Source organism: Pygocentrus nattereri, chromosome 5 (genome assembly GCF_015220715.1).
Source record: "Pygocentrus nattereri isolate fPygNat1 chromosome 5, fPygNat1.pri, whole genome shotgun sequence".
Classification (NCBI taxonomy): Eukaryota; Metazoa; Chordata; class Actinopteri; order Characiformes; family Serrasalmidae; genus Pygocentrus; species Pygocentrus nattereri.
Genome location: NC_051215.1, coordinates 45,605,744 through 45,621,775, shown reverse-complemented (window position 1 = coordinate 45,621,775; position 16,032 = coordinate 45,605,744). Strand labels below are relative to the sequence as shown.

At 40.0% G+C, this 16,032-nt stretch overlaps 2 protein-coding genes across 5 annotated transcripts in view; one reads left to right on the top strand and one right to left on the bottom strand.

Moving 5' to 3' along the window:
• The window catches only part of rufy2 (RUN and FYVE domain containing 2), a 20,537-nt gene extending 14,492 nt beyond the window's left edge, over nucleotides 1–6,045 (top strand). For both annotated transcript variants that reach the window (XM_017715878.2, XM_017715877.2), the window contains 6 exons: nucleotides 155–274; nucleotides 541–670; nucleotides 951–1,045; nucleotides 1,167–1,215; nucleotides 1,331–1,411; nucleotides 4,199–6,045. In XM_017715878.2, the coding sequence (XP_017571367.1) occupies nucleotides 155–274; nucleotides 541–670; nucleotides 951–1,045; nucleotides 1,167–1,215; nucleotides 1,331–1,411; nucleotides 4,199–4,342 (619 nt within the window). In that variant the 3' untranslated portion in view covers nucleotides 4,343–6,045. The remainder of the gene's footprint in view (nucleotides 1–154; nucleotides 275–540; nucleotides 671–950; nucleotides 1,046–1,166; nucleotides 1,216–1,330; nucleotides 1,412–4,198) is intronic.
• hnrnph3 (heterogeneous nuclear ribonucleoprotein H3 (2H9)) lies at nucleotides 5,340–16,032 on the bottom strand. 3 transcript variants are annotated; one of them, XM_017715881.2, is made up of 10 exons: nucleotides 15,581–16,032; nucleotides 9,276–9,389; nucleotides 8,931–9,086; nucleotides 8,657–8,800; nucleotides 8,034–8,172; nucleotides 7,358–7,548; nucleotides 6,909–7,117; nucleotides 6,684–6,819; nucleotides 6,464–6,520; nucleotides 5,340–6,354 (listed from the first exon to the last, which is right to left on the bottom strand). In XM_017715881.2, exons 2-10 carry the CDS (start codon nucleotides 9,361–9,363, stop codon nucleotides 6,281–6,283), a joined length of 1,194 nt encoding a protein of 397 aa, XP_017571370.1. In that variant the 5' UTR covers nucleotides 9,364–9,389; nucleotides 15,581–16,032; the 3' UTR covers nucleotides 5,340–6,280. The 3 variants fall into 3 exon arrangements, with proteins under 3 accessions (XP_017571370.1, XP_017571369.1, XP_017571368.1); XM_017715880.2 differs by lacking the exon at nucleotides 15,581–16,032 and adding an exon at nucleotides 9,971–10,062; XM_017715879.2 differs by lacking the exon at nucleotides 15,581–16,032 and adding an exon at nucleotides 9,955–10,059.

Here is a 16,032-nt window from a genome sequence, read left to right as displayed (position 1 = left end):
CCGGTCTATGGTGAGGTAGCTTGCCTGTCGACTCTTAGCCCTCTTTTTTTTTTTTTTTTTTTTTTTTTTTTGGCCATTTGTTCCATTCCATTGCCATTCCCTTTCCCTTGTGATCGGAGCCTCAGTTTTACCCAGTTGGTTTGAATTACACCAGATTGCAGGACGCCGAGAGGGACCGTCTGAGTGCTGAGGACGGAATGCGCCGATTCAAGCAGGACTTCGCCAACAAAGCAGACAGCCTCCAAAAGCAGATAGGCCAGAGAGAGAAGCAGATGTAAGTTTAGCAGCTTACTTCACCTTTACCCCAGTCAGTTTATTTTGCTTCTGCTTTTCTTCTTCTGTATTATTAGCAGTGCCTGGTCCTAATCAGAGGCCCTGGCAGAGTTTAGATGACTGGCATTGTGTTTGTTTTTTTTTTTTTGTTTTTGTTTTTTCCCCCAAAAAATGTTCAGTGCCATTGTGATTTGAATTCCTGAGCAATGATCAATGAGGTGAATCTGTGAATACCTGTTTAATTTGACCTGTTTCCATTTTCTGCAGGTTGCAGCTGGAAACCGACTTGAAAATTGAGAGAGAGTGGAGGCAAACCTTACAGAACGACCTAGAGCGAGAACGAGACACCGTCGCCCAGCTGAATGCCGAGGCTCAGCAAATTAATGCACTCAAGAAAGTAAATACAAACACTCTTTTGCACTTTTTCGGTTTGTCAGTATGATCTGAAGATAAGTAGACATGGTTAAGTCTGAGCTAAACCACAAGCAAAAGGATACATTCATTTCTGTTACATCTGCGCTGTAAACTCAAATACCTGTTAATATGCCCCATAAAAATATGTTTCCCCATGATTTTTAAGAGTCATCATTTGTTTGGTGACATACAAATGTACCTATTTAGGCATTGTCTCATAATGATGGTGAGGAAGTTTGAATTGTCTTGCTGTCTTCTCTCAGGAGTTTCACAGATTGCAGGATGAAAACACGCAGCTGAAGGGTATTTGTGAGGAACAGGAGCAGGCTCTGGAGGAGCTAGGCTGCAAGCTCAGCGAGTACGTTGTCCCCTATATCCACCAAATTTATTTACAGATTGATTGGTTTGTTATAGTTCTGTCTAGCTGCTTTTGCAGCATAAACTCAATCATGTCATCCATATTTTACCATGTTTCTCAGGTCAAAACTGAAAATTGAGGACATAAAAGAGGCCAATAAAGCTCTTCAGGTATGTGCTGTGCCTACATTTTCTGATGTAATTCATTAAGGAGTTAATGAAATAAAAGTTTTAACCTGCCACTGCAACCAATGCAGATGGGATAAATTGTTTGTTACTGCTTTAGGGTGGGCAGGTGTGGCTTAAAGACAAAGACGCCACACATTGCAAGCTTTGTGAAAAGGAGTTCTCCATCTCCAGGAGAAAGGTCAGAGCATGAACCACAATTCAGTCACCTAAATGTGTATAAGTATATATTTACTTTTTTTTTTTTTGTTACAGAAGCTACTTCCCTTGCATATATCCACTTCAAACTTATACATATAATGTTTGACTTTGTATGTATAAATACGATGTATGAACAAAAATGAAGTATTTATAAGCATAAGCAAATATATACTTAAAATCACAGTTGACACTATATAAAAATATACATATAAAGGGTTAAAAGTAAATAAAGTTCTACATACCACTGCTGTCGGAACAAAACCTTGTATCTACATTTTTTTTCAAATTTTTTGACTTAATTTGAAAATGCCTGTTGTTCTTTACATTGTGTGTAAATTACGTGATGAATGGATCAAATGAAAGAGCCCAAAATTATTTGGGGATGGGGGTGGGGGGGGGGGGTCTGGTTCCATTGACAGTGAAGTAGGTTTTTTCATTTCTCCTGTAAAGTTACCATTTTGGAGATACAGGGTTTTGTTCTGACATCAGCGATATGAATGTTGCAAAAAATAAAAATGTTCTGGTGCAAATGCAACAAGTAGTAAACATGGTGAAGTTCTCAGAGACATGATTGCCAAACGGCTCTCAGTTGGAGGGACCATTGCAAAGCCCTTAAACGTCCCGGTCAGTTAATCTGGTTTGATCGTTTTCAGTTGGTAAGTTTATGGAACTACAACTAAGCAGATGTCCCAGCGTTCCTCTCAGACTAATATGTAAGGTAAGAGAGAAGCCAGCAGTCACTTGAAGAGAATTGCAGGATGACATGAAATCAGCAGGATTCGCAGTTACACAAAGAACAGTGAGCGATGACGTGTGATGTTCCTACACCCCACTCAAAAAATCCTCTGCTTAAATTAAGCACAGAAATGCACGTCTGAATTTTCCACAAAAAATAGAAGTCTTTGGCAATATTTCAGCTGTTCATGAATGGAGAAATAAAGGTTGCGTGTTCCCACAGTGAAGGTGGGACCATCATGTAGTAGGATGTACACAAGAGGAGAATTTAATCTCATTGCCCAAAAAGGGGGGGAGAAGATGGGCGCATCAACAAGATAATGATCGAAAACGCACAGCAAGAATAACTCAAGACTGGGATTTAAAAGGAAGGTGATGGCGCTTGTGTGGCCTAGCCAGTATCCTGACTTGAATCCCACTGAACATGGAGGAATTTGAAAGTGTATCAGAGGGAGCCTCTAAAGTTGGGGAATTGAAGGAAGTTGAGGAATGGGCTGAAACTGAACCACAATACTGCAAAGAAGCTAATTCCTTACTGTAGGCGTCTTGAGGCTGTAATTGTCAAAAGTGTTATTATGGTATCTGAAAGCATTTTCCAAATTCATTTTATATTTTGAACCTCTTTGTTTATGCTTACAAATACTTTATTCATGTTTATTAGTTAAGATTACAAAGTCAAAAGACATTGTGTGTAACTAAAGTGGATAAGTGGGGTCCTACAGTCTGAGACCACATTGACAATCTGGGATTGTTTTCATTTAATTCTTGAAATAAACAACAAAGGTTTTAGATTTTTGAAACAAAAAAATCAAAACAAAGAAAAGTGTAATGTGTAAAATGAAAGAAATAATGAAGATCCTGTCCTATTTGTGATGCTTCAAATATAAGCAAACTTGTGAATCGATCATGTTAAGGTCTTTGTACAAAAGGTTGTTTTATTTATTTATTTATTCTTAATTCTTAATCCTTCTATTGAAGCATGTGTTCAGAAGACTGTGGTAGATTTGATCTACTCATCAGAGGTTTTCGTTGTTAGTGATCAGAGTCAGTGCCAGCTGGAGAGCACACTGACGTTACAGCAAATGGGGGACAAACACAAAGAAATTCTTAAATTCATGTAAATATTTTAAAGATTCTGCTTTTGCTTCAGATTATTGGGCTGGTGATGTAATTTGTAAAGAATATGTATGTGTTCAATTAAAAAGGAATGCAAAATTCACTAGTAGATTTTTAGGCTCCACTGTATACACACTGTTAGCATTTTGAATAACAAAAAACTTTTCTATTAAATTTTCTATTAAAGTTTTCCCTCACTGTGTATTAGGATAAACAATTTAAAGCTTTAGATAGTATTCAGTGTGGTCTGGGTTTGTTACTGATTCTGTCATCAAAAAAGATACTTCTGAAATTTTAATGATCAGATTTTGGCATAGTTTATAAATCTGTTGAAGTGCTTTCACAAAAAGATCTCAGGCTGACTTTGTCAGATCATGAGATCTGACATTTACACTGTTTATTTTAGTGTCGTCCTTTTTAGGGCCACATTTAAGATTAAGAGACCCTTATTAGTCCCACAATGTGGAAATTCCACCTCCGCATTTAACCCGTCCGTGAAGTGAAACACCACATACACACTAGTGAGTGCACACACACACTAGGGGGCAGTGAGCACACTTGCCCGGAGCGGTGGGCAGCCCAATCCGCAGCGCCCGGGGAGCAGTTGGGGGTTAGGTGTCTTGCTCAAGGACACTAATAAGTCATGTGCTGTCGGTTCTGGGGATCGAACCGGTGACCTTCCGGTCACGAGGCTGGTTCCCTGACCTCCAGCCCATGGAGAGTTGTCAGGCCCGTTTGTCACAGTAGTCATTTTGTGCACTATTGAATGCAGGTTCTTGGTAAGACTGACCTGATCTGGGTAAAACTGCCCGCAACATTCAGCAGCTTAAACTGCCAGTGATGCTCTATTCCTAAAGTGAAAACTTCCATGGATGGCTGCATGTACATAATCTCTTTTCTCGTCTTCCTTTTGCAGCATCACTGCAGGAACTGTGGGGAGATCTTCTGTAACGCTTGCTCGGATAACGAGTTGCCACTCCCTGCTTCGCCGAAGCCTGTCCGGGTTTGCGACACGTGCCATGCTCTGCTCCTTCAGCGCTGCTCGTCCAACACCACATAAGACACAGGCACTCACATGCACACGATTACATGCTGCCAAAGCGGCCAGTGTTGGCTTTAACTCTGACCACCTTTTTTTTTTTTTCCTGCATCTTGTCAAGGTAAATGAAAGTGACCAAAATGGCTGCACCTGTTCCTCAGTGTTAGAAGTTTACATTTCTAATAGTGGTTTTTCTGAACTGCCTCAGAACAGCACACACAAGCAAGGTAGCTGTTCAAAATAATGTGAAGTGCCCAAAGAAGGAACTGGGTGTGGTGAACATGCTGGGTCATTGGCTTCTGTTGTTTTCTAAAGGCTCAAAAGTGACCATAGATGGCTTACTCATATTTTGAGCACTACAAGTGAGCAGCACTAAAGTGTATTAATATTCCAAATAGGTTAGGTGCTTATTTCAGGACAGCATTCCAGGCCTGTACTGTAAGATTACCTCCAAGGGACGGAGGGCAAACAGTACTTTCTTCTTACTCTGACAGAAACGAAATGGTGTATTATGATCTTGTTTAAGTTTATTTTTTATTTTGTATTCAAATGAATAGGGCCTTTTCACATGACTATGAAGCACTAAAGCTTTGGATGCTGCTTAAATATTATTAAGGTGGATCCATGAAGTAGCACAGTCACATGTCCTGTAACTATTGCGTCTCAAAGTATTATTTCACACTATAGTGCATAGACATGTATGCAAAGGCATGTTTTTTTAAAGTGGAGAACTGGAACGCTACTGACCGTAAATATTTATGATCTTTATATTGAAGTTTAAACTGTTCTTTAACACAACGGTTAACAAATTGACATTAGTTCAAATGTGAAACACTTGAACTGTTGAACTGTACACATGCCTTTAACTACTAAAGTTGACAAAACATCAGGTCATACGCTCTTTTATTCACTTCCCACCTCCAAGTGGTCCTAGCCTGTAATCTTCTGAGAACAGGTCAGTGAGCCACTTGAAATTCAGCAGTTGACACTTGACAAACTATAATCATCTTGCAGCAAGTGCAGGTTTGTAAAGCAGATTTATTCATGATTTTAAAATATTTGAAGCAGCAAATATTTACAGTGAAATATTTATTTCCCCCCCCTTGTACGTCTTTGGACTTCTTGTTTACATGGCTAGAGATCTGGCTCATGTATCTGCATCAATAACAGAATATCCATTTAAATACATCATATTTAACATTTACACTGCTTTGTTAAAATTAGAGGCATTTGCTAAATTAGGTCAATGTGGACATAAGCAACTTAGGCAATTGTGTTCTGAGGATTTCCATGACTGTCCTGATTTTTCAAGTAAGAGAAACATTCCTTCATTTTTTACATTTTACATAAACATTTGTTTTAATGTAGCTGTGCCTTGTACAGTCCTTCAAAGAAATGCAACACAAATTAAATGAAAATGCAAATATTCCCCATCTGTGAAAACATGTAATATCATGTAATCAGAACAAATGTTTTGCAATGATCTGTACACACTTAAAAAGTTTATTTTCCAAGGAACATTTTTTTTAACTTATAAGAAATGATTCAATTGACAATCATTACTTGAACATCAAGTCTGCAATTAAAGTGACTATTCAAGAAAAACAGTTAACAGCCAGAACAATTCATATGCTGGGGAAAAAGGCTCGCTTATCTTATTCAATAAAGATGGCAGCCCATCACAGTGACCCTTGAGATTGCAGATCTACAAAGATGACAACAGACTAAGAAAAAAAAAAAGTAACGAGTGAAACAAACAGGAGGATTTAATATAAAATTTAATAAGCAAAATGTACAGTTGCTGGTCAACCTATATATAATTATTTATATACTTTATACTTTTTAATTCCACTCGGAGTCTGGAAAAAACTCTGCTTAATTTTTATATGAACATGTGATACATCTCAATAGAAAAGAACCTTCTATCAGAAAAATTACTTCTTGTAAAATGTGTTCTCTTCAGAACATGCCCCTCAGTCCACTTCCTCGAGAGCCCATGCCTCCAGAGTTGCCATAGAAACCACCACCACGACCTATTTATGATTAAATATTAATTTTCTTTAAGAATAAAAAAGGTAATTACATTCAAGCTGACTGTTTGAAATGTACTTTTGAAAAAGGGTCTATGAATGTGATACTAACCCATTTCAGATGCTCCACTCGAGGTCGAGTTCAAGAAAAGCTCTATATAACGGTGTTCTGTGGGGGAAAATAACATGGTGAGGAAACCCACAAGAAAATGATTCGGGGGGGGTTGTATCATCTGAGAGCAGAGTGCCCTTTGACCAAACCTGATGCAAGAGTCAACTACACAGACATGGCTCTGCAACCTTAGAACAGGTATGAAAAAGGAAACACATACGCATGTGGTTCTTGTCTTTTGACATGGCTGATACAGCGTCTTCATGAGATCCAAACTCTACATCTGCCTCTCCAGTGGGCTTTCCATTGGGTCCAACATCAATGTGCACCCGAATCGGATTCAGCGGAGCAAAGAACTGGAACAAAAGGTACAAATAAAGCAAAATGTGTACCATTACACTAATCATGAGAGGGATTATAAAGGTGACCTTGAGGCAGACCTTACATTGGCTACGTCTGCCTCTGTTGCACGGAAGGGAAGACCTCTCATGTGTACAAAGTGTCCACTGTGAAAGCCTGAGCCAGGTTCCCCTGTGCTGTAGCCATGACCTCCCATCCCTCCTCTTCCTCGATCACCCCTCGCACGCTCTTCAAACATTCCATTACCAAAGCAGTAGTTGTTAAAGCCATTGTAGTTGTCAAAGCCACTATAACCTGTGGAGCAAATCACATCTGTAGACCAAAGCCATTCAAAGATCCTAAACAGCGGATTACCTAGAAATGAAGGTATGTTTACCTAATCAATCTTTTGTATGATAAATATAAAAGCAACTGATGGGAGTGGCAATTTTTATAAATAACATGGAAAACAGACCTACATCATCATCTAAAGCTTCAAAAGTGAAAATGCAAAACTAGTAACAATTTGATTGTTTAAACAATACACACACATACCACCACTGTAACCACCTCCACTGCGCATCTGGTCCATTACAGCACCTCCCCTTGCAGGTCCAGGACCAAAGAAGCCCCCACGACCCATCATCGGTCTGTCATATGGACTAGGTCTCTGTCCCATCATTCTTCGGGGCACCTCGTAGTATGCACGGATTTCATTTCGGCTGCTTTTGAATATCTCTATGTACCTGAGTTTGTTTGAAATGTAGGTTGTTAGTAACAAACATATGCTTAACTGCTGCATTTGTTTCACAGCAACGAGGAGAGCTTAGAGTCAATTTCCAGAAACAATGACTTATTTAATTACCACAGAAAACACAAATGACTAAATGTTTAGAAACCAGAGGGAGGGAGGAAAAAGTGCCTATAGTGCTACTCTCACTGCAGTATGTTATAGTTATTATAAACAGCTCTTAAAAGTTTTTTGAAGTGCCTCTGTCATTAAAAGGCTCCTCTGTAAATTAGTTCAGCAGTGATTTACCCCACAAGATGACAATTAGATTACATGTTACTCCTGTTAAATTTCAACATCTTCCCCCAAAACAATGCAATGAGATACATGCCAAGTTTAACAATATGATCATACCATCTTTTTCTAAAGCAGAAAGATGCATGACCCCCAACCCCACATTACAGATAGCATTATCACCCAGCCCAGTCTTGCCGGCCCCACCTGTGCCCTATTCTTTCCTTGTGTTTCCCCAGAGCTTTTTCTGCTATCTCCTTTGAGGCAAACTGCACGAAGGCTTCCCCTGTGCTCCTCCCCTGGTAGTCCATCGGCAATGTAATCCCATTTGGCACGATTTTCAACCCTTTAACCCAAGGACAAATAACCCCACAGGGGGGGACATGTTAAATAGCAACATTCTCATGTGTGGAAAAAAAAAGTCCCCCCAATTTAGTCTCTTACATCATCCCCTATATTTAAAACCCCTAGAGCACACCACTAAAAATATTTTCCTGTCACACACTAAACGTTTTGGACAAAAAAAATAACTTAAAAGCAATCTTTGTGGTTGCATCAGGGGATAATCTCTTTTTGACAGATTTAAATGTATTTTACCCATGATACGTTAAGTGAAACTATGTTAGTCACAAGTTAAACTGCCTATGCAAAGATAATGTTCTTAAACACTGCATGGGTCAAGCTTAGGTTAATGTTTGACTTCAATGGAAGACAGTACTCTCACAACAACAAAAAGACTAAAAACCCTCCACAGTTCTAACAACTGCAATTACAGATATCAGCAGACTAACAGTGTTATCTTCAACGACCGCACAGGTACGAAAACATACCTGCAAAGAACTGCACAATTTCCTCTTTACTGCAGCCGAAAGGCAGCCCTCTGAGCCTTAGCATGCAGCCACTACAGCTGTCGTAGTCTGTTGGGCCACAGCGTTTCAGCACCCAGTCCATCTCACTGCGGTTCGACTTGAACACTGCACAGTGAGGCATGAGCAGCTGCTTTCATTATTTATGCACTACAATCAAAAACAGTTCTATGGCACCGAGTAAACATTCTCGAGATCTTACATCCAGATTAAACACCTGAAAGGGTTTGTCTAATACCTTCAATATATCGATGGCCCATATATTTACGGTCCTTTGCGAGGGCTTTTTTAAAGTCCTCTGCTGTTTTTAGCTCGACAAAAGCCTCTCCACTGGGCCTTCCCTCCTTGGAGAAGGTGAAGCACACTCCATTCACTTTCCCTACAATGTCACAGTCTGCAAGATAAAAAAAAACAGATTGTCAAGATTGCACACTTCGTCTTCCCAGTTTACAGCAGATCAGAGATTTCCACTGCTTCTTCACCTGTTTCAGTAAGACGTTAGGTTAGGTAAGTGCACTGCAGGTACGTGCCCTGAGAGTGACTAACAAAGTCAACTAAGAAGCCAACTTAGTTTTGGACCTACCAGAGAAAAACGAGGCCACTTCCTCTTGTGTGCACGACCAAGGTAAACCACGGATGCGTACTACATACCCCTCGTCGTTGTGGGACATGTTTATCTTCGACTTCAGGACAGCCCCTGAAATAAGCACAGACATTAACCTGCATGACTTCATGGCAGGTTTAGAGGTACAAATGTCACCAGCATAGCATGTCTGAACTGTCCATCTGCACTAAACTGCAAACACCGGTGGTGTCTGTGACATCTGAAGAAATTCAGCAATAAGTTCTCAAATCTGGAGGCTAACGAATAGTAGCTGTATTCTGCTAACACCAGTCCTGGCAGCTAAGCTAACCCAACTTAGCTACACAGCTAATGTCACAGGCTACCTGTTCACCGTCGTGTTAAAACTGCCATTCTAAGAGAGCACGCAATTTAAGTCAGACTGACCGGGCAAAAACACTCAAAACCGAGCTGCTGTAGTAAACCGACCGCGCTTGTTATTCGGAGAGCAGTCAACGAGCCAAAGTTGCTAGATGGATAACCTAGTTGACGTTAGCTACCGCTAGCAAATTAGACCAAAACCCTGCCATGTAAACCAACTGATACCAGTATGTTCGCTAAAAACATCCTTCTAATCCGCCTGCGTTTAGTAAACGCGACTAAAAGAGTCACATACACTAGAACAGCACTATGTTTGTACCTGATATGTTTCTCACCGTCAGCTGCCTGTCCTTCGCCTACAAGTAGTTAGCCAGCCAGCTAGCATACACCGAGAGTCCAGGGGCCCGGTTGCCAGATTCCCGAAAATCCTCCTTTGGATTAAAGGGGAATTCCACTGAATTTTTTTCAACCCTCTCTGTTTAGTTCTGTGGTTGTAATGTAAACAAAGTCATTAAGAATGGTTTGATGTGAAATTGTGACATTGCAGAGAAACCTACCGACTATGATTTCTATACAGCGGTGGCCTTTTATTATCTACAGCTGTGGTAACTTAGCCATTTATTTACTTATCAAAACGCATCTACTGGGTTTTATTTATTTTTTAATGCGATGTTGATAATAATGAAATAGCGCTAAATCTTAAGGGGAAAAGATATCTTTTGGGACTATTTTGCTTTATAATGCCACACATATACCTGTCCACCACGAATTTTAAAATAACTTATAATAACATGCCTTGGCCATCTGGTTCCCATCACCACCACTGTCTACAATTCTGAATCCTTTCACTTCTCTAGAATGGACAACCACTCAGAAGCACTTTCATCTTAACTATTTGACTGTGCAGAAATGGTTTCAGTAGATCTCAGTCTGAGATAACCGCGAAAGGGGCAACAGGGACACAGGGTAAGAGCACCAGGTGCTGTCATAGTAAATGAATAAATCATACCTAAAGCGCCTTAGCAGACTAAACAGTAGTAACTAGGAAAATGAACACAAAGGTTTAGCTGAAAACCAGAATACTATGGCTATTATCACTGAATTATTAATATGTATTATACAGAATCTATTATAACTCAGTGGCTACTGTGGAACTAATTTAGCATTGCTGTCAGAAGAAAACCTTGTATGTCCGTTTTTGGCATTTTTCAGTTTTTGGCATAATTTGAAAGTATCTGTTACTATTTACATTGTTTGTAAATTTTATGATGAATGGCCTGAAAGAAATGACATGGGAAAAATTCTGGTTCTATTGACATTGAAAGTAAAGTATGTTTTGTCCTTCTCCTGTAAAATTTCTATTTTGGAGATACAAGGTTTTCTTCCGACAGCAGCGTTATGTAAGTCATGTAGTTATGAGGGGAACTGAAATGTTGGCTCACATTTCTTTGTCCGTGTGCTCACCCTGTATTCAGTATTCAGGTTCAACCTTATATGTCTGAACTCAGCTTAAAATTCTGTTCAAACATGGATGTTTCACATGATAAATTACTTTAATAAGTTATTGCACTAGCATGTAGTCACAGGTGGTTCCTGGAAAGAACCTATCACACAAGAAGCCACTTCCAGTACTGCGAAGACACAAGCTGATCTGCTTTTATGTGGCTGTAAAATAAGTTTGGACACCGCCTTGGACAGGTGCTCCTGAGGCCTCTGCGGTCATAGTGCCAGCTAAAAGTCAAAGCTAGTTTTAACTCATTTAACTAAAGAAAACCTGGCTGGTCTTACTCACAAGTTGTTACTGGACACAAGTTGTTTCCCTGTGGAAACTTAAATTACTACTTACACTTTTAACATGAATGCAATAAGCTGCAAACCAAAATCACAACATTAACTCTTCAGTCATGAGATGTAGTCATTCAAAGTGGTGTCACATGAAATTTACCAAGTAAGATTTCTTCACAGTGGTGGTGACAGGAACCAGGGGTTTCAACGTCTACAACAAAGTAATTTTATGTGCCATCTAAAATGACCACTGACAGCTTCTGAGTATTATATGTAATGTTGATCATGGTAAAAAAGTGATAACCTTTTTTTCCAGAATTTTCTTTTATGACTACATCACCCTGCTTGTAACTCTCTGACCCAGAAGGATAAAAAAATACATTTAAGGTCAAAACATCACCTGAACTGTCGCTCTCAGACATCAGACAACATATTTGTAACCACATAACAGCTTTTTGTGAGGTAACTTTTAGAGGCTTTAAAGACTCTGGACGTCTGGTTCCTATCACCACTGCTGTGTCCAATTCTGACTCTAAAATGAAGCATTTCTCATCATTTCACATCAGACCACTTTAAATGACTTCACATCTTAATGATACAATTAGGAAGATATTTTGAGAAAAAAAAAAGTGACATTTCACTTCAAAGCTCTGTGTTGGAATAACATGTATTCTGACAATATGACCTTTAATGTTTTATAGTCTGTAACAGAGACTATAAAACTGCGATGGAAAGGCGACCTGTCCAGGGTGTATACTGCCTTCCGCCCGATGACTGCTGGGATAGGCTCCAGCACCCCCCGCGACCCTGAGAAGCGGCCAACATAAGGGGTGAATCCCTGCTCCTAGAAGCACATTATACTGCTTTCCCTGCTCTAACATGCCCACTTCAGCTCAGTGATGAGTTGCTAATGAGCTGATCTTTTGGATCTTGTGTTCGCAGCAGTGAAACACTAAAATGTGCATAGCAGTGGAGATATGAACATCCCTCTCCAGCTGATTGTTGTGTATTTCTGCTTTGGCTATTCTCAGGGATGGATTTAGTGATTGTGGGGCTCTGGGCCCCCTGGATGTAGTTTTACCTCTACAGAAAAAAATCTTAAATCTAGACAGTAAATCACATACTTGTCATACTGAGATTGTTGTAAGAACATTATAAGATTATTTAACCTATGTCAAGACATTTTTACTAAAGTAATAAGTAATATAATCCCAATACATTTTGAAATCAGTCATTGGTAATGGTACCAAATTACTGCGACACTGGAGCAATCTATACCAACATTAACGCTTGCATTATGCATGGTCTGCTGAGCTGGTTCAGCACTCTATTCTGACTGAGAAAACTCTTGCTTTCCTCTCTGCACTTAGATGACTTTTTTGATTTTCTCTGAATGCTCAGAAAATCACACCAAAGAACCTTTTCTCTATAATCTTCATATAAGCTTCATTGTCTTATTCAAAGCAGCCCGTCTTTATGCAGTTATGTCACTGCATAACATGGAATAGTCCATTATAATTATGACCAGGGGCAGAGGCTGCATTGAAATGACTGAAAAGTAATCAGTACACTTGTAAATAATAGCTTTTTTAAAATTGATATGGGAGGCCTCGGTGGCTGTGTACCTTTGCCTAGTGCAAAGATCACCCGTGTCTATTCTCTGTTTATTTTAGATGGCCGAGGTTTTGAGAGTGAAAGCTTTCCATGGTATTCGTTCCACATTTCTGTCTTGAAAACACAGTCCAGGGCACCGTCTTAGCCAGTCATGAAAATTGTTGAAAAGCCCAAAAATTAATACTTCCAAATCAACCAGTTTTTTGCTCCTCAAATAAGTTTTAAAGATTCACTACATTCACTTTCCCAGGTGAAAGTTGCATAAGCCTGGAGCCACAACGGGGTGTTTAGAGTCAATACTACTTAAAAATATAACTAAAATGGAAACGCATTTGAGTCAGAATTATTCTCTCTCTCTCTCTGTCTCTCTCTCTTTCTCTCTCTCCCTCTCTCTCTCTCTCTCTCTCTCTCTGTCTCTCTCTCTTTCTGTCTCTCCCTCTCTCTCTCTCTCTCTGTCTCTCACTCACTCACTCACACTCTCTCTCTCTCTGTCTCTCTCTCTCTGTCTCTCTCTCTCACTCACTCACTCACACTCTCTCTCTCTCTCCGTCTCTCTCTTTCTCTCTTTGTCTCTCTCTCTCTCTGTCTCTGTTTCTCTCTCACTCACTCACTCACTCTCTCTCTCTCTGTCTCTCACTCACTCACTCACTCACTCACACACTCTCTCTCTCTCTGTCTCTCTCTCTCACTCACTCACTCACACTCTCTCTCTCTCTCTCCGTCTCTCTCTCTCTTTCTCTCTTTGTCTCTCTCTCTCTCTGTCTCTCTGTTTCTCTCTCACTCACTCACTCACTCACTCTCTCTCTCTGTCTCTCTCTCTGTCTCTCACTCACTCACACTCTCTCTCTCTCTCTGTCTCTCTGTCTCTCACTCACTCACACTCTCTCTCTCTCTCTGTCTCTCTCTCTGTCTCTCTCTCTCTGTCTCTCACTCACTCACACACTCTCTCTCTCTGTCTCTCTCTGTCACTCTCACTCTCTCTCTCTGTCTGTCTCTCACTCTCTCTCTCTCTCTCTCTCTCGGCATGTGTATTTGCATGTGTTTGTGTTTTTATTATTACTCTTTTTACAAAAATTTCTGAATAAATATTTCTTTTTGTACTAATGGTTTTATTTACCTAAAAATTCTGCATATTCTTCTTTTATTATAATGTAGCATTTTCTCTACAAGTAACAAAATGCCTTAAATGTGTTTTCATTGGAAATTGCAAATGTATTTTAATTGTTCTTAAAAATCTGTGATACGGAAAGAGTGTAGCAGACACTTTTGTCAAATAATTTTTTAACCCTTAAACTGGAACTCACAACTCCTATTTTGGCTTTTGGTTGGTCTTTGGTTGGTCTTGGCTGAAGCTTATTCTCTCTGCAACAACTATTTTTGTAAGTGAACAACACCCTGAGGCAAATCTGAGCTCTTGCATTCTCACATCCAAAGACTGCAGTGTTTTATTGATTGTTCTTGCTTGTGGTTCTGTGGATCTCATCCAGTTTCCTTGCAGTGGCCCGTGTCAGAGGAGGTCTGTATATTTCCAACACAAATATTTTTCACCAAGTTTGTGAGTTGTTTACGATGTGATGTGTATGTGCACCAGGACACTACCTGCCAAAAGCCTCAGGGACGTCTAGCTTTTCAGGTTTTTTTTTAATAATCGTTGGTGATTTGCGATAACGTTTAATAAAAGTTTGTTTTTGATTTTGGAACGAAGAACTACTTGAATAACTACTAATACATGAACCTCACATATTTTGCCTCCTGTGATGTCAAACTCTCAGCGCTCAACCTTTTTTCTGTTTAAACCACCTTTTAGTGAAAAGGTTTCAATGCGTCCTTTAACCCTTTACTGCATATGGCAACACCATGGGGGCATCACATGCCTGTGAAGCCCTCTCGAAGTGTGTCTGTGGGTTACAGTTTAAAGAAAAGTATTTTATTTTATATAAAACAATAAAATACAATTGTTGCCATATGACATCAGCATGAAGCATTTTAACTGCAACCTAAAGTGCACAGAATGGGAGTAAATCAATACACTTCTACTGGACGCACAGACACTGCTATTTTCACTGCCTAGTTGATGGTTTTTTAATATAATTATCTGCCTTTCTGAAATTCTCCAAACATTTATATACTGTATATTTGGCTCTGTCATGTGTGGCTATATGTCCAAATGTCCGATAACAGTAAACTGATTTACTCCCGCTGTATGTACTGCAGATTACAGTTCCATTGTCACAGGCTGTTGCCACATGGCAACAAAGTACAAATAAATAAATAAATAAATAAATAAAATAATTTCTGATTTGTTTATAATAATTTATGCTGTTAATAATAGTTGAAAGCTGCAAAACTTCAAAGACCATTAAACTGTGATGAAGCTATGAAGCTTTTCAAAAATATGTACTTATACAGCTAAAAATAACAGCTTTCACAACTGCTCAGTCTTGGCGTGTATTTTTTATGTTTTTACTCACCAATAAAAGGAAATAAAAATGAAGAGTTGTAAAAAGAAGCCAAGTTGCCCCCAAAGTTTTGACAGGTGTACTGACCTGGCTGTTCACTTGTGTGTTCTTAGCATGTCTCGTTCAGGTTCCCCCAGATGTGTTGGCTCCTCGGTGTGTGATGGAGGTCAAGTGCTGCAGCTGGAGGCATGTTGGCTGGATGGACCCGCACAGAGAGGTAAACGCGGCGTAGCCCCTGGGACACACGCCTTCCTGGGTCCCTGCTTCGCCTGCTTTTTTACCTCCCTCTGTCCAGCAGCAGCAGCAGGGGGGTCGCTCTGCTCCAGCGCTGAGACTCAGCGGACAGCGGGGCGCAGACGGGCTGACCGGGACAGATGAGCGTTTTCACAGCCTTCTCGGTGAGGGATTTGACCGGAAATATAGCGGATGTTCTTTACGTGTGTACAGGTTTGCACACCCTGACTGCCTGGACCCGGAGTGGACTGACTGCTGGTCCGGCGCCAGAGGCTGCCGCAGTAGGTTAGCAACTTAGCATGGCT

Coding starts and splice junctions, on each gene's coding strand:
- hnrnph3 (XM_017715881.2), bottom strand. CDS start 9,363: ATGTCCCACAACGACGAGGGGTATGTAGTACGCATCCGTGGTTTACCT. Junction 9,087..9,275: donor AGTGGCCTCGTTTTTCTCTG/GTAGGTCCAAAA, acceptor TTTATCTTGCAG/ACTGTGACATTGTAGGGAAA. Junction 8,801..8,930: donor GGGCCATCGATATATTGAAG/GTATTAGACAAA, acceptor CTCACTGTGCAG/TGTTCAAGTCGAACCGCAGT.